Source organism: Diorhabda sublineata, chromosome 5 (genome assembly GCF_026230105.1).
Source record: "Diorhabda sublineata isolate icDioSubl1.1 chromosome 5, icDioSubl1.1, whole genome shotgun sequence".
Taxonomy (NCBI): domain Eukaryota; kingdom Metazoa; phylum Arthropoda; class Insecta; order Coleoptera; family Chrysomelidae; genus Diorhabda; species Diorhabda sublineata.
In genome coordinates this window covers 6,240,413-6,264,119 of record NC_079478.1, presented here as the reverse complement: position 1 = coordinate 6,264,119, position 23,707 = coordinate 6,240,413, and the positions used below count along the sequence as shown (strand labels likewise).

General features: G+C 30.7%; 2 protein-coding genes across 3 annotated transcripts; one reads left to right on the top strand and one right to left on the bottom strand.

Annotated features, from left to right (window-relative positions):
• Positions 1-255: 255 nt before the first annotated feature.
• On the bottom strand, positions 256-23,358 carry LOC130444089 (uncharacterized). 2 transcript variants are annotated; one of them, XM_056779076.1, is made up of 12 exons: positions 22,623-23,358; positions 20,351-20,834; positions 20,083-20,284; positions 18,997-19,101; positions 17,779-17,867; positions 14,852-15,118; positions 6,887-7,092; positions 6,664-6,732; positions 5,733-5,952; positions 3,764-3,914; positions 3,269-3,553; positions 256-3,142 (listed from the first exon to the last, which is right to left on the bottom strand). In XM_056779076.1, the coding sequence occupies exons 1-12, from the start codon at positions 23,153-23,155 to the stop codon at positions 2,970-2,972; spliced, it is 2,784 nt and encodes a 927-aa protein (XP_056635054.1). In that variant the 5' UTR covers positions 23,156-23,358; the 3' UTR covers positions 256-2,969. The 2 variants fall into 2 exon arrangements, with proteins under 2 accessions (XP_056635054.1, XP_056635055.1); XM_056779077.1 differs by lacking the exon at positions 6,664-6,732.
• LOC130444090 (DNA ligase 4) lies at positions 7,982-14,680 on the top strand. The gene is made up of 4 exons (XM_056779078.1): positions 7,982-8,877; positions 10,094-10,539; positions 11,694-12,354; positions 13,945-14,680. Exons 1-4 carry the CDS (start codon positions 8,013-8,015, stop codon positions 14,544-14,546), a joined length of 2,574 nt encoding a protein of 857 aa, XP_056635056.1. The 5' UTR covers positions 7,982-8,012; the 3' UTR covers positions 14,547-14,680.
• Positions 23,359-23,707: the final 349 nt, after the last annotated feature.

Genomic DNA, 23,707 nt, shown 5'->3' with positions numbered 1-23,707 from the left:
CATAGCCGCAATATTCTCACCCAAACAGCTGCCCACACCTAAAAGCATCTTGTGTTGTAACATACTCTCCAAGACAAACAGTAGTATGTGCTCAGTCGGTGTCTGACGACCGGAAAATTTACGTTTAAATTCATGCTACGCTATCACAAGAGAAAATGAAAAATTTTGGGACTCCTTGTAGTTTTCGATCTTATGAAATGACTAATGACCTAGGGATTATAAAAATAACAGGACTGGGACTAAAATCCAAATATATAATAGAATATTTTTAATATAAAACAATAAATAAGTCAAAATATAACATTTATACATTTTAGGCAGTTGAAATAAAAACTACAGTTAATATCACATGAAAGTAGAACATTAACAATTTTGTATATTTAAATAGAAAAGTTGTAGATGAGTGACAAAACAAGATTAATGATGAAATTTATGTATGGTAGAGGTAAGGAGAACCATCTCATTGAATCAAAAAGTGTCTGTTAAAAGGGAACAAATTAAGGTGGCGCTTTAGTAGCAAGTGGAAAGATTTTAGAAACAGCGCAAGAAATTATTAAAGCATGATAATAAAGTATTTTTCGAGTGTTATACATACTGTTGGTCGAAAAGGTTGAGACATAAAATCCTTTACTTTTCAATTTTCGTTCAGCTGTACAACTTTTCACTGATACCATTATTCAAAATATTGTCATATTTATATTAACCACAATAAAGTCAACAATATAATTGTTAAGTGTTAGTGTTTTTAAATATGTTAAATTGTTCAATCCAACACCTTTCTCTTTGTTGATAACTGCTAAATTCATAGGTTTGTTCTTGGTAGCTGCACTGGAAGTCTACTGAACTGGACCAGTGCAGACCAGTTTATGAGTGTATAGAATTAGTTCGGTCGGATACAAAAAACGATATAGTGCAGAGGGCAATGGAGCATTTTTTGATTGTTGTATTTGAGGTTATTTCATGTGATACATGCCTTGTAGTATTTACAATAATGGAAAACGATTTTACATTCATTCGATGACGAAGATGTAATGCCACCGTTTCCAGATTACACTTATTGCACTGGACTGGCTGAATTGACTCTAGACCCAGTGCAAGCAGTACAGTGAACTGGGTGAACTAATTCTCTTGCACTGCTACTAAGAACAGCGACAATAACGCTGATTTTGCTACAAAGAACGCTTTAGTGTACATTTCCTGAACTAGTTCTGCCAGTGTCGCTACCAAGAACAAACATCATTTCCATTTGTTACACAAACGCTATTTTGGTGAGTACGAACAATAATTTGCTGTTTACATATGTACACTTTTTCAGCTTTCCCCCCATTCAAGACGATTCTCTTTACCTCTACATTCAACATAATGAAATTGTTCCCATTACTGTATACTTAGAGATCAACAAAATTATTAATATGTAAAAATAAATATCGATAGTTAACCCAAATTAACTCCGATTTATTTCTCGACATACATCATAAAATTTCACTGTATATCTTTTATTTCATTAAATAATTGACAATCAATTGAATTGAAAAATGTTTTTACTTTAATTTATATCTTAACGAACTTACAGTGTTGTCTGATCCTTAAAATATTCAAATATATGAAGTTTGGTAATGTTATGTTGTGTTATTTATTTATGATGTACAACGAGATTTGTTTTAAACCACAAATTTATAAGCTAGAATTTCTGGATCCTTTGGTGCTTATCACACCAACACTAACAATAACACTGGTTAGCTAAAAGTTCTTGATGCATATTGTCCAAACTAAATCCCTATACAATTGATTGATAAAATATTAGAATCGATACTAATGGCCAGGATGCTACCAAAGCAACGAGCTCCCACATATCAATTCAAAACTGACCTAGGAGTGCCTTAGAAATAACTTAAGCACGGTCTTTTCGACTTGATTAAGAAGTTGAAGATAACGAAGACAATAAAAGAAAGCAAAAGCTTTTTATTTACAATAAAATTTCCAAAAGAAGAAAGAATCTGGTTGAAGCTTCCCGAACTGGACCACTCCAAAAAATTACTTGATGTTATGAGATTTAAGAAATATACTACACCTTCTTGACTGGTTTTCATAAAGAATTTTGCCGCCTTAGAAAGCACTTCATGAAACTAGGTCTATCAAAAATTGGGGATTGTATATACTGTGGGGAAGACGAAACTCGGAACTACTTACAGAAATCCTCACTATTACTAGCCAGCTTTGGACGAAAAATTTCTAGAATCGAGGATATGACCTCCTTGAAACTAGTCCAGATACTAGATTTCATAAGAATGTGGAACGGAGAAGAGTTTTTGTTAACAGCAGATCTATTGCAAAAGGAGCAACAAACCTTGAGGTCGCAATGTACAATGTTACAGTCGGATATTGGTTATTTTGGAAATGAAATTAATTGTCTATGCTGTATATATTTTGATATTTAGAAGTTAAGGATATCGAGGAGGCCAATATAGTTAAAATCAAGACTTAAACGTCACAAAACATATAAAAAGTTCTAAGAAGTAAAAAGTTATATTAAACTCGTAGATTATAAGAATTCGATGAAAATTTGTTCCATATAAAAACCAAATTAGAAAGCCATTTCCATTATAACCAAAACAAGCTTTTCGATACAAATTTCCAAAAATATATCAAATGTTTAAGCTATGAATTCTTGAACATTTTTGCTAGAAATATAATCAACAAAAAATAAAATTATTGGTTTAACGAAATCAAAAAATCAGTTTAGAAGGTACATTTTGAGATCAAATTATAACTGGAAAGTTTATTGAAAATACAAAATCAAGATTCTACTGGAGATATTTCTGACTATTCAATATGATTTCATATTTATAAACAGAATGAAAATAGTGAACAGCTAAAACAGGTCAGTAACAGTCAAATATTTAATTTTTAAAATCAATAAATGCTATGAGAACAATAAGAATTAGGTAAGACCCTGTATAAATATAAATTTAAGCTGAAGCAGGTGGAGATGGACGACTGCTCTCTTCTATAAGCTTCAACGAAACCAACTCAAAAATTTGTAAAATAACATCTTGGTTGATCTTCTGAATTTGTATAGAAGAAACTAATAGGCTGATGACTTTTTGAAGAACATCTTTTCCAAAAACAACTTTAACGGAATCTGCAAATAAAAATGGTTTTGATTTTTGGTTCGAACATTGTATTATGACTTTCTTCTACATATTTTGAACAGACATTTACTTTACTCAAAAATTCGTTTTATTTGAAATAAATAAAACAAATTTACCTGGTATACTTGCGAGTATCAACTGAACAAAAATATCCATTTCCAAGTTTAATTCGTTACTATTAGATACTTCTGGTAGAGTTAACAAATTTGTACACAGGTCCTCCATTAATTGATCCATTTTATCCACCAAGGAATTTTCAATGGCGTTTCCAGCTATGAGTAGAATAGCTTTTATTACGGGTTCCGTTATAAAAGGTGAATCGGTGTCTGATAAGAGTTCGCAAGCTATGTCTATGAGAGTTTTAGTGATAGGCAATTTGGCTTCGAATTCATCTAATTCATCTGAAAAGTGAAAAAGCAAAACTTTAATTATTCGTGAGAAGTATTCTAATTCATAATTTAGTTTTGAGCCCGACAATGAAGAATATAACATTCCATAACAGAACTTTAATAAATTGGAATTCACAAATCAATTATAATATTTCTGAAACTCATTTTTTTGTAACTTAATATTAGCAATGATAAGGTTTTGGTTTGTATCAAAACACTTACCTTCAAATTCTAAACTTGACGAAAATAAAGATTGTTGGAATGTATCTAATGAGTCTATAGCTTCATAAGCTGTGTCAATTTCTGAATCTAATGTACAATACTCCTTTCTCTCATTTAACAATTTTTTCATCCTTGTTAAAACATCAACCTCCTAAAATAACAAGATAATGAGATGAGATAAATATACATAATTTTCTGTTATCAAATACACTGCCCTCCGCTCACATTGTACCTAAAAGTTATTTTTATGATTGATCAATACTTTTTCTGCTGTATCACCATTTTGTAAAAGAATAAAACTACAAAAAAAAAAATAAAAATGAACCCTAACGTTGGCCAAAATCATAATATTACTTTCGAAGAGTATATTGTAACTATTGCATTGATTGGAGAAGTATTATTGACACTAAAACTCCATGATATGAGGAGAGGATTTAGAAAGTATAACAAGTTTGTTAGAGTTCATTTGAACTGTGGCGACCATGCCACATGTCCTCGTATTTAATAATACATAAGACAGGTACACATTAATCTACGACATTTTTCCTTCGACTGTTTCCCCCAACAACTTTCTCATTGAAATAATAATTCTTCGACCCCAGGAATTCCAAGTTGTCTTCTTTTGGAAACTCCAAGTTACCTTTTGCTTATAACCTTCTAAATTTACTAATACAATGCAATTAATTTCATCCTGTCCGATATACCTGGTGAACATTTTAGGAAAAACCAACTAACTACATTCATCTACCTTCTACATTGTGTGTTGGTTCCCCCTTCCTTACTTAGTTTTATATATAAATATTTTTTGGTATATTTTGTACAAATAGTAAGTAATCGAGCTTTAATTATTATGCTACTTCTTCACCATCTCCACCCATAGAATTGTAAAGACGACTAGTCTTCAAGTGTAATTTTCTCAGATGAATCCAAATTTGGTAATGATTGAGGTATCCCAATTTACAGAAGGATGAATCGATGGTTTTCACAATGGTGGCTGATCAGTAATTGTATGAGGTAGCATAAGAGCCACAGTGACATGATAATCACTCCAAGGAGTATTCAAAATTACATTAAAGAGATCGAAATCAAAGTGAACAAATAGACTTGACTCAATAAAATTTTACAAGTCTGCCATGCAATTTACAGGACGACCAACTCTTAGACTCATTTAAATATGGAATACTATTAACCAAAATAAGATAATAATCAGCTGACAAGTTCAAGGACGAAAGGGACGTTATTAAAATGAACCTTTAATTGTTACACAAATTATAATATTCGTTTTTGTACACTTTTTGTGGTAGTTAAAATTTTAAAATTTAGGGGGTCATTGCAAATGAAGGGTTCGATTATTTTTCATAAATTGCCTTCTTAACATGACTAGAATATAGTTGTAAAGTGATTTCTAAAAATTCCAAGTCATTTTAAAGAATAATCAATTAGAATAAGGAGCTGTTCGGAGTGCTGAGTTGGCAGTTTGAGTCCGGGCATATTGTGTACAGTTGGCTTGATACCTGGCAGCCTCTTATACATATATATGTTTATACAAGTTTCTACAGACTTAAAAAGGGAAATTATTTTAGTTTTGTTACGTTTTTTTTTTCAAACATTTTGAATATTCCTTTTTCACGTATTGTGGTACAGTAGTCACTTCTGATTTATTTATTCTAACATTCCACGTTTTGAAGAAATTAATTTGTTGTCACATCAGTCATGAATAAATTTTTTTGAGGGGTGTACATGAAAAGAAAACTCAAATAACATTTTTCTCACATTGTAAAACTGGAATTTTTTCAAAAATAATCGATTAATAAAAAAAGGATATAATGGAAAAAACAAAAAATTATAAGTAAGAATTAGAGTTGGTGGTGTATAAAAATAGAGAATGTTGAAAGATAGGAATAATAGGGAATAAAATGTTGAAGATTCAATTTTTTAAAGAAGAAAAAAATTCAAGATATAAACTAACCGTTTGGTCCGTTTGTAGAAAAATCCAAGCATTATCCGAGTGTTCCAATCCAGGTACATGAGTCGGTAGAGCAGTCTTGATAGAATGGATAGTTTTGTCAAAAACTCCAGTTGCTGTTTTAGCACAAAATTTATAAAAACTTGGAATCATACCATCGACTTCATCTGATTCGACAGTACTTTCACCTTCCAGCGGTTTCTGTGTCAAATCATCCGGAGGCCTAAAATGATATGATGAAATGAATTTTTCTTTTCTATTTTCAATTTTGGTGAAAATACCACCCAAGTTATATTATTATTATTATATTAAACTGCACATTATTTCTTGAAAATATATTTATAGTGATACTGGGTTTAAGTGATAAATAGCATACACACGTGCTGGTAAGTGGTTTTTAAGTTTTATATGAATTTTCATTATTAAAATACTCTCAAACTTATATATTTTTCCAAAAGGCAACATATGAGGGAAAGCAAAAGAAACCTTCAAGACTTTGTGTATATTGTAACTGAAAAAAAAACAATGTCAAGTTGCTATGTAATGTTATTATTTTGTTAAATTGGGGCAATTTTTCCAAAATGTTACTAATACGGAAGAACATTTGGTACCTGGAAGAAAGTCAATACTTTTGGGAACTTTACAAGAGAGCCCTCCAGGATTTTATGTCTATTGTATTGAAAAAGAAAATACTAAAGCCCAATTAAATCATTTTCCAAAAAACCTCAAGAACTTTTTTCTAATTTCCTCTCTTTTAAATATATATTTTTCAATATTTACATTTGACAATTTCTTTTCATTCGTAGTTAGGGAAAAAGCTTATTCAAGGTTATTAAAGCTCATGCAGTGTATCAATAGTTAGTACGGCAAACCACAAGTTTAGTTTCAAATTATGTTATTATTGCTTCAGTTCTTTTTACTTATACTTTACTACCTAGATTGGAAAAACTGTAACCTATCAGCAACCCAAAATTTAAAACCATTATATTTCGACTGTACACATCTGTAATTTTAAAAAAATATGAAATTAAATTTTCTGAAAAATTCTTCCATTTTTGAAAATGCTTACAGACACCCTACCTTTTAAGCAATATAAAATTGTTTCATATTATAGAAAGTGTGGAAACGTATATAAGAGTTTATAACAAATATCTTACATTGGACTGAGAGCAGGAGTAGAGATGCTAGATTCTGAAGATCTCTGCTGTAAGAGAGATCTTAACTTAGCTATACTTGACGCTAAGTCTGCTGTCTCTTCGTATTCTATATCAGGAGTATTTGTTCCGGACGAAGGTTCTTCCATTGATATAGAAGGAATATCCAAGTCTCTTTTTTCTCTGTCTGGATTTTCTAATGGTTTTTCCTATAAAAAATATTTATTGCTATCCATTAGCTTTCCCAAAAATATAAATTATATGTATTATAATAATAAAAAGTAGAGTTTATAATTTCAAAGAATTATTTAAAAATGTAATTTCAACCATTCAAGTCAATATTTAATAAAAATTATTTTTTTACATAATGCCTTGTACAAGGTGATCCAGAATTATATATTTTTCAAGGCAAGTGAATATTCGATTTCATATAATTCTTCACCAGTGTAGCTTTTGAAGGTAAATCTTGGTCTGTGTCAGTTCATTTCGAGCCTTGGAAACTGTATATTATAAAGTATGATAGGCAAAAATGTTAAAGTATTTACTTATTAGTAAAGCGAGGACTCCAGCTTTAACGAGCATCCCTGAAAGTGAATTTTGGAAAATTGTTAATAATTTAATTTGAGTCTAATGTACGTGATCACAATATTACACCCACTTTAAATAATAGTGTGATCGAGTTGATAAAGACGGACGTTAAAAATGTAACCATTGAAAACTGGAGAAACTGTATTCAACACGTGACAAAAAATTGTGAACTCATATAGACATATGTACACAACTATAAATAGTTTAGAACTCGTAAAAAACTTATTGACTTTGTATTTAGGTATTAATATATTGTGTATCATTAAGTAGATTTGAAGCTTAAATTAAACAGTCCCATCTTATTAAAATTTCAAACCCAACAACAACTTTATAAACCAAATATACCCTGTATTACAATACAAATCAAATATAAAAACTTTCGAATTTCAAATCAGTTTCAGTAGTAAAAGCACTTTCTTAGATTGTAAAAAATACTATATATAATTCTGCACAACCTGTATCAAACAAAAGCGTTCGTGTTTGTGAAGCGCGCATAATATATTTGACATTGACAGTTAACCTCAATAAAAAAAGAAAAACAATGAAACAGAATACAAACATGGATTTTAAAGATTTATGTATTTTTTTTGAAGAAATAAAACGAGCTAACGGACCTAGCGATAAACAGAAATTGGTGAAAACGAATTTAGTAAAAATACGAGAGCAATTAAATGATTTAACTAAATTTTTTCAAGTTTTCAGGCTAATTGTCCCTAATTTGGACCGTGAGCGAGACTCTTACAACATGAAAGAAGCTAAAGTTGCACGGATTTTAATAAAGATGTTGGATTTACCAGATGGAAATGATAAAAATGTATTAAGTAAATCTTATTTAATGGCGGCCCAAGCGAATGATTTTGGGGATGTAGTTTACTCTGTTATAAGAAAGTATTTATCCAATCATGAAACTACTTTGTCTATCAAAGAATTGAATGAAGGTTTAGATAATTTAACAAATAGAAAAAATGAATTGGAAGCTGAATCAATATTAACAAATTTATTTAAAAAGGCTTCACCGGATGCAATTCGATGGATTATTAGGATAATTTTGAAAGATCTAAAACTTGGATTAGGATCAAATACAATACTTAATTGTTATCATAAAGATGGGGCAGCATTTTATAATTCAAATAGTAACTTGCGAAAAGTTTGTGAAATTTTGAAAAATGAAAATGTAAGACTTCATGAGTTGGAAATTGAAATTTTTGAAGCCTTTAGACCAATGTTATCTAAAAAAATAGAAGTAGCAAACTTCACAAAAAGCTTTCCTGAAAATAAATTGTTTTATGTAGAAAATAAATTTGATGGAGAAAGGTTTCAAATTCACTTGAAAGGAGAGGAGTTTCGGTATTTTTCCAGGAATGGTTTTGACTACACAGATAATCTAGGCAAATCATACGATTGTGGTTAGTATTTTTATAATTTAATTATGTCATTAACTAAGTTAGGTCAGAAATACTTTTATGAACTCAGACCAAAAAAGCCGTTCCGGATCTACCAAATACAGTAAAAAATGGTTTACCCATGAATTGTTGCAGTTAATACTGAACCTATCTTAATAGTGCACTCTTTCTGAAAATATGTTCTAGTTAATTATAGTGTAAATTCTAAGTCCTCATTTTCTGGTAAAATATTTAAATAATGGACTGGAAAGGGAGAACCAGCCTCCAAATAATGCAAAGAATGTCCCATCTACAGGCAAGGTCATGGTTTTTTGGGATGCGCCTGATATAATTTTCATTGACGTATTTTGAAAAATAAAAAACTATCAATGGCGAGTATAATACGAACTTATTCCAACATTTGAGCGAGGAAACAAGCAAAAACGGCCGCATTTGGCTAAGAAGAAAGTGTTGTTTCATTAAAACCATGCACCAGCTCACAAATATTACAATAGTCAAAATGAATGAACTAGAGTTTGAATTGCTATCTAATACACCTTATTTGCCAGAAAAAATTGCTCGGTGGTCAAATATTTTCCAATAATGAAAAGGTGATGTCGGCACTCAATGGCTATTTTAAGGAGCTTGACGATTCTTATTATAAAAAGGGTATCGAACTTATTGAACATCGCTGGGAAAAAATAAATATATCTTTTCCAAAATTTATGTGTTTTCTTTGTTGGTCCAGGTATTTCTGGGACCATCCTCGAATATATTGTTTTCTTACAATTACATTACCTGGTCTTTGGAGCTTTCCATAAGTGCACATCCGGCTCGAAGGACCGGAATGTGATTGTTAGTGTAGCAGTAGAAGTTGAAATTTCTGATATTTAAACTGAAGATATTACACCAACGCTCACAATTATACTGTCTGGTCATTGGAGCTTCCCATATCCGGTTCGAAGGACAAAAAATGCAATTGAGGGTAGCATGCAGCAAGGAGACGCATACCTCAATTTATGAAATGCCGCATAATGTTAAAGGGGATTTAGTGATTTGCGTCAGTAATTGGTTTAAAATGAGGGTATAGAAGACTTTAGTGTTAAAGTAGGACCAAAGTTAAGAACATAACAAGCGGGCATAGATCTCGTCTAAAACTTAATGTTTTTATATGCAAATCTATAAGTTTTATATATTTATAACTCATAATTTATTAGATGTGATGTTGGATTATTTTTAGGCGTTTTAACACCAAGACTCAAGGGGTTATTCCAAAACCATGTCAAAACAGTTATATTAGATGGTGAATTAATGTTATACAATAAATATTCCAAACAATTTGGTTCGAAGGGGATGAATTTAGATGTAAAAAAATTGAATTTAAATGGCACTTATCAACCCTGTTTTTGTGTTTACGATATAATTCTCTTGAATGACAAAGTTTTAACAAACGTCTCTTTGAAAGAGAGGCTGAAAATTCTACAAACCGTTTTTACAAATGTTAAAAAAGGAACTATTGAAATAAGTGAAGTTGAAGAAGTTAGTTCGAGACAAGAAATTGTCGATGCTTTAAACAGGTCCGTCGAAAAGGGGGAAGAAGGGATCATTATTAAGAACCCTGATAGTATCTATAAATACAGTGATAGAAACAGTGGCTGGTTCAAGATGAAATTGGAATTTTTTCAGGTAAGGAATAAAATACTTTTGTTTTAGTATTATATGTGAAATCAAATCAATGAAATAGTCCATCAAGACTAGTAAAAATATTGAGTGATTCAAATTAGATTGTCATGTCGCGTCAAAACTTTTAGATCACCATTAAATTCCTTCCATTCATTTTTGGCGTTTTATACTCGCATCTCGCATGATGCGTTTTTATTTTTCGGATCGCGATTCTTGTTTTGACTCGAAGATAAAATTCCTGGTTTGTACTTTGGCGGTAAACTTTGTATAGTTTGTAAACTAGCTGATTAGTATACAAAATAGTCAAAGAAAATCCGTATCTACATAATGGCCAACCCTGGGACATGCCTCAGGACCTCACATCGAAAAAGTTTAGCTTTGAGAAAAACTTCCCCTCAATAATAAACAGTAAAAGCAAGTGGGACCACCAAAAAACCATACAAGAAATGAACAGAAAGTGCGACCACTATTGAATTGGGAAAACCAGCTCGAGATGGTGTTTTATCATCAAAAGTCGAAGTGGGTTGATCGGTAGACTGCTGTTGGTTAAATCCACGTCGAAGTCATAGAAAATCATCGCGATTGAATTTAATTTTTTGACAAAGTTGTACGTTCACTAATAAAAATGTCAAACTTTATGATGGCAATGTCAGATTTGACATATTCACATCGGTGTTGCCATATCTCAAAATTTAAGTAGCCACCCTCATAATAAGACAGCTTGCGTTGAATTGAAAGCGAAAGATTTAGTAAAATATGATTTTTATTCAAAAAATCTGTTGATTTAAATCGTGATTTCAATCAATTCTTTCAAATCGACCCATCCCCCCTTCTAATACATTCAATTAAGTAAAGTTAAGACATAAAAGTTACAATCACAACCTTTATAAAAATAACTTTAGTAACGGATAAATTACTTCCCTATTCCACTAAATTAGCTAAAGATTATATTCTCAGGTTTTGTTGGAAGTCAAGCTTGTTAAACAGGAACGATTTTTGAAGAATAATAGTTCCTCTAAGATATATATAAATGAGTAAATAAATAGTAGCCAATTAGGGTATTTTAAAATTACAATAAACTGCACTACCTAGGAAGTTACTATATTGATTTGTGTAAGAAAATATTTTTTAATAACAATAATGCATTATACTTTTAGGATGTAATGAATGATTTAGACTTGATCTTAATGGGAGCCGATCATACAATGTCAACTTCAGACAAACTAAATTCATTTTATGTGGGTATTCGTTCTGGAAATGCTCCAAATGGCAAACCGCTCTACCTTTCTTTCGGTAAAGTCAGTTCAGGTTTAAATTATGAAGAACAATCTATGCTTAACAATAAATTCAAATCGGTGGGGAAACATTTCGATAATTTCGATTGTGAGAATTTATTATTTGGAAAAGATAAACCGCGTTATTATTTGGAACCTGAAAATGCGGTCATTTTCCAAATAAGAGCTTCAGAATTGACAAGAGATAGTAGTAAATCTTTTAAGACCCACTACACTTTTAGATTCCCTCGAATTTTGAAAATTCGAGATGACAAACCTGTCGACGAATGTTTGTCTATAAATGAACTGTTGGAGTTGACAGACAATAATAAAGCAGTTATTAAATTAAACAAAAGAAACATAGAATTAGATGAAATAATAAGATCTAAATCTAAACGTGTAAAGAGAAAGGAAATAATAATGCCAAAATTTTATGATACTACTAAAGTATCCGATATGTTGGAGGGTTATACGATTTTTGTTCTTGATGGAAGAGAAAACTTTGAGAAGGAAAACGCCGAAAGTTTGGTAAAAAAAGCAGGGGGTAAGTATTGTTAGGCACATAGAAAAAAATAATTGAGCTATAAAGGAAATAGTCTATAACTACAAGGATGGTCCCAGAAGTGTCTGCCCTGACCTAGAGATGGTGGTTGTTGCTTGAAAAATACCACTGTACTAGAAAGTACAGAATCTATACAACATATGTTTCAAGTTTGAAGACGCCATGTTGTTTAGTATTTGCTTGGCAGCATGGTTATCGAAACGCGCGTCAAACAGTGTAACTGTGAGTGTTTGTGTAAACAGTGTGTTCAGTATGATTATCTCTAATGGTTCCAGAAATTCCAACTTAACTCCCAACTGTCAACTTACATTATGAGTATCAAACATGGCGCAAATTGTGGGCTGTTATTGAAACACCATTTAAGACTTTTTTCACAATTCTCGACATACGGGCCATCCTACAAAAGTTCAACTGGATCGAAATCCGAACTACTTGCGTCTCTTTCTCTTCCAAATATCCTCTGTATAATTTGGAACTATGCTTGGAATCATTATCCTGTTGGAAAATGAATCCATTTCCAATCAATCGCAAATACGAAGAAACAGCATTTTGTTCTAAATTTTCCAAAGAACATATTTAAAATTTTCCTTAGTCCAATCTCGATGGACAAGGATTCACTGAAACCGTTTTTTCTTGTTTTGTGGCATTAGCAAAGTTTTTGAACGGAGACACGATTATACAATTTCGCTCATCAGTCACCCGTTTCATTGTAGCCAATGATTAAGGTTTAACTCGGGTTTTGTTAACTTCAACGCAAATTTCTGGTGGTGTTTAGCGTCTACTTCGCTTGCTGATAACAAGAAAGAAATTATCTTTACTTGAAGTGGTAGTTCTCGACTTTCCCGAGCGGGGAAGGTCTTAAGAACTATCTGTCTCCCTGTCTCGAATTATTATGCCATGAACACAAGTCTTCTATAACTTCAATTGTAGAGCAATCTCACGTTCGAATTTTTTTTATGTAAAAGCAAGCACAACCCCTTTTACATTTGAGTAGTTCTAGTGGTGCAAGCCGTGTGAAGATGCCTGTGGATATTGTTCTTAAACTGTAGGTTGTAGTGTTCTAGAAAGACGTGCCTTGGTAGCCGATTTCGCAGGCTTACAGTTCTCAAAAGAAAGGAATATCGATAAATTGAAAAGACAGCTCGGTAGTATCGGTAAAACAGAGTAGGTCAGCGCCCTTTCTTCTATGCTCTAAGCTGTCAACGTTTCCGGTCAACTCTGGATGACCTATAAGTCGACTTGCTCTATTCTGTATTGATTCGAGCATTCTTAGAGTATGCTTGGGAGCCGAGGATTTGCCTTCATTGAAACAATGATGGCAGAACGCACTTCACCTCGTGCTTTTCCCATTTTAAAATGTAGAAATGTACATTTCTTTATCTCGTTACAATTGATATATAATTAAATTGTTTTAATATGGTCTAAAACTTTTGGCCAGTAGTGTAAGTTGTATATTAAGTTTTGCATTGGTACTATTAGTTTCCAATGCCCCTGAGTTATGCAATTTTGACATTTTGAGAAACTTCGAATGTTTTTTGATTTTTTATGTACGTAATTTAAATTATTTTCCAGGTACTGTTAAATATAGAGTGAACGATAAAGTGGACATAATTTTAACCCCACGTAGAAATGAATTTGTACAGAATTTAATTAAAAATAAACCAAAGTATGATATAATAAACTTAACTTGGTTAGAACGAATAATAAAAGATGGCAACTTATTAGGATACTCCCAAGATGAAGTGTTTTATATAGGATGGAACTATAAAAATTGTTTAGCTGATGAATTGGATAAATATGGAGATAGTTTTACTGAAGAAACTACCGTTGAAAAACTCAAAGAAACATTTAGAATTATTAACGATATGAACGATAATTTTTCATCAAATAGTGCATTTCTAATGGAAGGTCGAAAATATTTCGGTCAATATACAGCTTACTTCGACAAATATTTAACTCCTTCGAATAAAGACTCTGATATTATTTACAATTGTTTTCTAGATGAGCTGCAATTTAAATACCATAATGGAAATACTTGTGAAACAATTACAGATTATGTCAATATAATTATTTTTAACGGTGATAATGAGAGAAAAGAATTTTTAATAAATTTTTTATCCAGCATTAACAGATGTGATATCAAAATATGTAATCAACAATTTATTTATGATTGAAATTTGATATTGTTATATATTTAATAATAAAATTAATTTAAAGAAAAAAGGGATAGTTTCAATGTAGTTTTTTAAAATATTGATTCTGTTGAAATAAATTAGTTTAAAATAGTTCAATAAAAAGAACTTCTATCGATCTATCCTCTTATGTATAAATATTCATTATTTTACGGGTAACCAGAAACTTCTAGTTAACACATCACTCAATAAGTTGTGGGATGAATCACCGAATTTATTTATCACTTTTTCACTTTACTTTATCTACAATAAAATTTACATATATAACAAATTATTTAAGAACTTACCAACAATATTTGACCATCATAATTAGGAGAATCTATCTGTAAGGGGTTCATCCAAACCGATTCTTCTTCAACTACTGATTTTTCAGTAGAATCGGTTTTTGCAATTTTACTGGCTCTCATTTTTGATGCCTGTTTATTAGATTGCGAAATATTTAAACTCGCTTTAGCTTGTTCAATGTTATCTTGTAGACCAGTTAGCCTAAGACCTTTTCTTAAACCAGCTCTACCAAAGTCTAAAATACCTTCGACCATACCGGCTGCTTCATCCTACAATTTATATTTCTGAAGCAGGTTATTAAAAAATACAAAACATAATTAGAGATAAAGCACATTGCAGCCAATGAAATTTTTTTCGACAAATTTTTGAAGTTTTAAAAAAATTTCAATTTGTATTTCATTTTTAATGTAAAAAATTAAACAAACATGCAATAATAACTCGATTTTTTGGTCTTTTTGTTACAAAATTACAATGAATTAATTGAGCAAAATAGATTTTTTGAAATCAAGTCTAATAAGATCTTAATGCAATATTTAAAAAAATTCTTGTGCGTAATAACTGTTCTGTCCTAACAAAGAGACAGTAATGTTTACCAGTAAACATTAGATACTGTATATACAACTACTCCAATGAGTTTCTACTACACTTCTAGTACTTCTAGTACATAAACGGTTCTAATACTTCTAACTTAACCATGTTGAGAGATTTTTCATTCAAATGACTATACTACGGGACTCAGGTTTGAATCCTTAATATAATTTTTTCTTCTGTAGCTTTTCCCTATACATTCATCAGTTTTTACTATTATATTATGAATCAAAACAGATTAATACATTGCTAACCAAGCGAAAAATAAGTCAAAATCGTTATTCATGTCTACTTGTCATGATGGGAAAATAAAAATAATTTTATTACCACAAATTTAATTTGTGAAACAGAAGAGTGAAAAACAATTATGAATTTAGTTGAAGGATTAATTTGAATATTTTTATTGTTTTAACTATATACATCATCTACTACCATTACATCAACGTTGATATTTACACTTTCTGGTCCTTCGAGCCTTCATATCCGGCTCGAAAGACCAGATGGTATAATTATGATACTAATGGTTATGGAAATTAAAAATTAATTAATAGTAACTTTATTTTTCGAAATGTGAAATAAATTCAAGTTTTATTATTTGAGAATTGTGAGTTTTACAATAAAAAAAATCGCGAACTGTATCTGTAGTTGAAATTACTAGAAATTGCTCATTATTTAATTCCATATAAAGTCTGTTTGAACAGTTTAAGCAAATTATATACATTCTGTATATGATACCTATAAATAAATTGCATTGCTTCAATTTTTAACACTTTACTACACAAAAAATAACAATTACACTGTCCGGTTCTTCAAACCGTTCATAGGGCACTAGTTTTGTCTATCTCGAAGACCTGGATAGTGTATTTGTGAGTATAACTGTGGTAAACTGTACATTTATTGATTTGATTGTAAACTCTATCTAAAAAAGCATTCAGATCTTTTTTGTAGAGTGTTAAATTTCCTACAATAAATAGCTGTTCAAATATTTTTAACTACAATTGTTTTAGTGGAAAAAAATGAACTGGATTTTGGCGCGGGTTAATGTGAATATTAAGGACTGGTTTGTGTCTGATTTTTTCTTTTTTAGGTTATAACCTAAACATTTGAGGGACGTTTGTAGAACGAAATCCAATTTGGGAAATAACGGACACCCTAACACTCAATACCAATTAGATTTTAAAATATAATTTGGTGCATTTACTAATACAAACTACAGTTAAATTAATCTAATAAATATTACAGAGAAGCATAATTTTGAAAAAACTAATGATCAGAAAACTAAATTTGTAGAATCATTGGAAAAAAAAACAAATCCCAGTAAAAGCTAACAAAGTGTTCAACTAAACCCAACTAATTCTATGGGAGTTTACATACTCTTATCAATTATATCAGTGCCAGGACATTGAAGTAAATAGCAATGAAAATCGGAAAATGTGTAATGAGGAAATGGAACAATTGCATTTTCAATAAAAAAATTACATGCATGACAAGAAATAACGCTAAGCATTTTCTCAAATTTACTAGATCTGATATAAAACATGATACAATGACTGAGAGCATTCCAATTAACAAAATTCTATTATGGGCATTAAATATATTATGAGAAACTCATAGTGTTTAAATATAAAGTAAAATTTCATGAGAAATTGGTTTTAAAAACATTAAAATGTGTTTGATTTGAAGTTCTGTATATTTTAATTTTGATACTTGAACGATCTGGATGATTCAACTGCTTATTAGTTTTTTAATACAGAATGTAGTGCACCAAGTGGATAATTAAAAAAATATGTCAAAACGGTTCATTATTAAATTATAAATTAATTCGTCATACAAATGTGGAAATCTTCTGACACTATCAATCAGTATTGCATCGTCCAAAGGACACTGCTGACTTTCGAACATTAATTTTCCTATTTTTTATATCAGTTTTAAAAATAAAACACCACGGCGGAAATCGGTGCATTAACACGAATAATATTTCTATAATCAGAGAACAACATAACCTCACATAATTGAGAAATTAAACTAAAAATTTCAATTTACTGTTAATTTTCTGCATGAACTAAAAGTGTCATTTCAGTGTCTTCCAACTAATAATTTAATTTGTTAGTTTGATGGTGATTTTTAATTTTGGCTGCATAACCCATAAGCTTTAGAAGCAAAAAAAATGAAAGAAAAATTGTAGATATAGAAAAAATAGTATAAAAATAAAATTCCATGCACATCATACCTTTTGCTGATTAAGAAGGATGTTTATGAGATGTGTAAGAGTGTGACGGTTTCGGAAAGAGACAACATTTTTAGTATAACAACTTCACAAATACTTTTAATAAATGTTTACCTGAAAATCGCCAATTCTATGTAATGCATTATTCATAGTAGTTTCCTGTAAATCTTTGATGTTATGAAGTGTATGTACAGTCGCATCACCTACGAAACGGGGATAATATAAACACGGGGCAGATTTTATTTAACTCAGTTAATAATGGTATTTTTTATATATTTAATTTCATATTTTTATAGCTTGCAAGCAAAGCGTAGCTTCATTATTCTTTCAAGGAGGTATAGTTAAGTAGATGCTTCAACAAAATCAGCACTATAGATATTTGTAAGCTTTTTAAACAGACTTTATTTTAACCAAAAACTGCTGCATTCAAAAGATTTAGCTGGCCTCTTGAACCATTCAATTTTACAAGAGAGGTATGTCCAAAAAATAATGGAAATTTTATTTTAAAAATAATTCGCTATTCAAAATAGCCCCTTTACTATTTTATGCATGTGTGCCAGCTCCTCTTCCAATCTTTAAAACACTTCTCAAATTCGATCTGGGAGGCAGCTTTCAGCTTTTTCATCAATATAGTTTTAAGGTCGCCTATTTTTTAAAACGATAGTCAAACAAAGCCATGTCCGGTGAATATGGTGGTCGGAGTATCTTCTTGTAACTGCTTAGAAGAGATTTTTCACATTTCTCCATATCTAGAACCAGCATTTAAAGTAAATGCTTTCTGTAGAAACGTTTAAATGTTTCTTTCAGACCCTGGTCCATTGGTTGTAGGACTGGCGTCACATTTGGCGAAAGGTACGACACAATGAACAATCCAGGTGGATACTTTAAAAGGGTGGTTAGCTTGACGATCCCAAAAATATTTATTCGCCGCAATTATTTAAGAATTTGCTTTTTTCTTTCAATTTTGGCACCGAAATCTAGCATTATATTCAAATGGCGCAGAGGGTTGAACTCGTGTCGAGTTCTCCCTTCTTACAATCAAATTGCCCCTTTGTAGCGCGTGGTCCCCACGTTATGAAACAGTCTAGAGCAAATGATTTATTATACGCACATATGTCAATTCAAAAGACCTATAAGAAGATGAAGAATTAACAGATTCTAAAGTTATTTGATCATTTTATTATTGCCCAATTGAACTTTATTTGACTATTCAGTATATATTTTGAAATTTCATTGTCTAGGACCACCTTTTTTTTGGTACTTCCCATCATAAAACGATACTACTAACTTTGAAAATATTAGTAATGTGTAACACATTTTGATTCAACTTACTTATTGGTTTTATAGAACTTTTTAGACCTTCCATTGTAGATTGAGTAGTATGTTTTACTTCACTTAAAAGTAAGTTGGCGGAATCTTCAACATGTTCTATTTTACCTAAATCAAAAGAAAAACATTGAAAGGATCATATTTTCAAAGATATCTTTCGACAAAATCAAAATTGAATTCAATACTTTCTGATATATTATCCTAAGTACGATTGCCGCTTTTTTTCCAACCTCCGATCGCTCCGTGCAGACGCTTCGCGGGCAGTAGAAAGCGGGCATGCGCTGTAGGCGACTGCGAAGCTCTCGCACTACACACTCCATCATTGTTGACATTCAGGCGTCCGTTGGCGTTGTGCTACAGCCACGTAAGCATGCCCGCCACGCGTGATTGTTAACCCAGAATTTTTGGGTTTTTTTTGGAATTAGGGAATATTGACGATTCTGCCCATTCGTGTCTAGTGAGGAGCGCCATTATATCAGGAATGACTCGTATCAAAATGCAAAGTGCAGATGAGTTTTCCGGCTCTTTCAATTACTTCTTACGAAGGTTTTCCTGGAAAACTTCTTGTGCTATCACACCGCTTTTAGTTGAGACACAGAAATCCTAATTAAAAAGTTTAGCGTGCACGTTATGAGGTTTTTCAGATGAGTTTTCCGTTCGGGAAAACAGCCTGGAATTTTCATATCTGACCTGTGCTGACCTGAAGAGGTGGCATTTAGTGATGTACTAAGTTAGGGCCGCCAATTTACAAGCTGGCGCGCACCTTATCGACCCTGTTTTTTGTAGCCAGCCTTGGAACTATATTGCTTGGTTAAATATGTGCTGAGAGTTCATATTAAACAGTATTGGCGACAAAACACAACCTTGTCGCACCCCCTTTTCTATACACAATCGGTTCTGAAGTAGTTTGTCCATATCTAACTGTTGCTTCCAATAAAGATTTTTAATAAACTTGATGTCTTGTTTGTCTAACCTTTTCTTCTGTAGTGATGTCAGAATAACGATATAATTAACACGATAGATTATACCATATGTAATTATTGATTGAAGACGTTTTTAAATATGTAAATAGTTCTAAAAGAGACTTACTTCTGACGTTTTCTATCTTCACGGGTAATACATCTAGAGGATCTTGTCCTAATGATATGCCGTAGGCTAAGTCTTTGGTATCTGCATAAGTTTTTGTACTTCTTGTTAATTTAGGTTCGTGGATTTTCACAGGTGCATTAACAGTAGATTTTGTTAATTTCATTTGTTGTTCTTCTTTAACTTCTTCTGCACTATCGATTTTCTAAAACCGAATTGTTACAGTGACTAAAATAATTTATTAAATACTTGTACCATTTTTTAGACTTACCTTAACTATTTTAGATTTCTTATACTGAGACACACTATTTTTTCGTTTTTTAATTTCCTGTTCATTTGTATTGGGTTTTCGTTCAATTCTAATAGTTTCTTCGACTTGTACAGTAGGAGTTGTTGTTCTTTTAATTTTTTGTTCACGGGGTATTTCTATCTCTTTAGTATCTGTATGCTGTGTCTTAGAATCTACTACATTATAATACTGATTGATACAAATTCTATTATAATTACTTAAATTATACTCGTCCTTTATTTCTTTAGTTGCCAAAATATTGAGAAGATTATAATTTAAAACTTCAGGTTGAGAAATAAAGTTTAATATTAATAATACTAATTTTCTAGCTATAATTGATACTAATACATGACAAGGGAGGGAATTCCAGAGTTCTGAATTGATAAAATGTTTCATTGTATTCGTTGTGAGTTGATGTATAAAATATGTTTTTACTTTATTGTTCATACTGACAATGTGTGAATACCTAAAATGAAATAATTATTTGTATACATAACAAGGTTTGACTTATCCCAAAGATTGACATTAAAATTATAAGGTTTCTACAGTGGGTGCATTCTACTAAACTCTCACGCACGTTCATTACCACAATATTTCCCGTTTCCACTTAGTCTAGAACCTTATAATTGTAAGTGGATTACGAAACGTTTTGAGCGTTGAGATAAATATTAAGGAATGTCAAAACAGAAAAAAAAAGCGAATGCTCTAAGAAGTTACGTTATTATTTGTAAGTTATTGAATTTTTTAGTGGAATCGTTAAGTAATTTACATTGAAGTAAAAAGAAATATTTAGTGGTGCTTCAAAAGTATTAATAATATCCCATACCGCTAATAATCAAGCAGTTACCTATATTCACTCATATATGGTGAAATATTTAAACTACCTAACAAATTTTTTTAATTTTCAATAATTTCAGGAAGAATTTTTTTAAATAAAAATTTTATATAGTTTATGAAATGAGACTTTAATTTATTTTTACTAATAATTTGTATTTAATTTAAAACTAATATGTTAAAAAAATTAGAACTGATTTTTATCCCCCATGTAATTATACTGAAAATTTTAAATTAATTATTAATGAACTAAAACAATGCTTATACGTTGCTGAATTAAACCTCAAAGATTTACTAAAAATAAATTTTTCAAAACAGCCAATAAGAGTCTTATACATACACTTTTACAAAGAAATCTATTTAGTTTGTGAGTGTAAAAATGAGCCAAAATAAAAAGAAATTAAAAAAACAAATGTGGTTAAATTGCACATGCTTTCCTTGAGTGACAAAAACAATATAACCGTTTTTCTAATTTTCTCTCAGTTACTGGATATGCATTAAATGAGCTGTTTTCCATTCATATCAAAACTCAAATTATTCTCAGTTCAATGCACGTTCCTTTTCAGTCTCAAAAGTGATACCTGAGTTTTTACCAGCAATCTGCACAAGCTTGAGACCATATGCTTTAATGAGTTTTGTGAACTCAGATAGAAAGGGAAGTTGAGGACAACATGCTGTCAGATATTGTCATCAAAATAAGCGAGAAAATACACAATACTAAATAATTGCAAACAGTCATTGTTGTAAATGAACTTATCATGATCCTTTTATTCACTGAGCATTGATGTCATTATCTGAGTATCAGATACTCACATAACTGAGTATCTCAGTTTACTTGAATGTAAATGGAAAGCAGTTATTATAACAATTTTTAGCTAATAACTAATAATTTTTTGTTAGATAACTGCTGTAATGACTGATCATTAGAAATATCAATTTCTTTCCAATCAAATCTATATACTCATATATCCATAAAAGTTAATGTTGAAGAAGCAAAATTTAAACTCAAAATTTCTTTACATTTTGATTAATAAAACATATATAGAAGGGTAGGTACTGTTAGATTCATCATACTCGTACACTATTAAAAAATATATATCTTATTTTGCGACATTTCATGCAGCAGCCTTCTTATGTGGGCCCCGGGTCGATTTTAGCCTTCTTAATCTGATGCTGAATATATAAGACTAAATGTTTTTTATGAGAAGTTTTTTAGACATTAATTTTAAAACAACTACTGGGAAAAGAATGGAGCGAATTAGACTCACATCATTTCACTTATGATCCTAAATAAACTATTATATTTTAATATATCTTAGTCTCAAGGAATCACTCATTTATTATCTCTACCGATAGTATATTTTCACTAGAAACAAGTACTAGTGATCTAAAAATGAATATAAATTAGTTTTTTACATACCTATACATTTCTTCTATAGATCCATTATATTTTTCCTTCCTCTTCAAACTTCTCCTGTATTCTTTCAAATGTTTCAAATATATATTAAAAATTCCATGTGCTAAAGCTTTATTATTTACACAAGACTGTATCTCAGCTATTCTTTTAATTACATCTTCAATAAAGAATCTAGTTTCTTCAGTAAATTTCGCATCAAGACTTATAAACACATACCATTTACTTACAAAATATTTATCTATTTCTTCAGTGAATTCTTGCAGTTTTTCAGGATTAGGTTTTATTTCCCCTCTATGTTTTTTAAAATGTTTAATAGGTTTTATTAAATTGAGGGGTACTTTTCTTTGCAATAACTTATGTAAGTAAAAAAATGTTATACATAATGATATAAACCAAAACGATAGGGAAAAACTTAGAAACGCAAATCCACTTACAGATAACAAAGGAATTAAATTATTAATCATCAAAGTTAAGATTAAAAAACCGATGCCCACAGGAAAAATTTTCCAATCCAATACATCTGTTACAACAGGCATTATTTGTTATTTTTTGTTTTATTGATCGATTATATCAAGATATAATAGATATCCGAAATTAATGGGACTGATTGGTTTTTCATTTCCTCGATTACTTATATGTATGATAACGTTTACATATCAGTAAATACGTGATGATTAATTGTTTCATTAGCACTCACATCTTGTTTACAAATGTTCCTATATATAGATAGCAATAAAGTAATAAAACCTGTCAATGTCAAAGTATTATTGACATCGCGACTTCGTTTTAAATGAAGAAGCTTTTAAGCTTGAAATTCGGTGGTTGTTAGTTTTGATTAAAATTTTCCCATTTATTTCTATAATGGTTTTCATTAGAATAAGTTCTCATGAAAATTAAAAAGTGTGTAATGCTGGTTGCCTGGGAAGTAGTGAATAATGTCAACATAAATTTACAAATAATTACTATCATTAATAACTAAAATCAATAATTACTGTCTGCAAATCTACAAATCATTCTAGTGAAAAATTAGATTAAACACTTAGGAAACTAATATTATAAGAATTTGGAAAGAGACCGCACATAGGCGA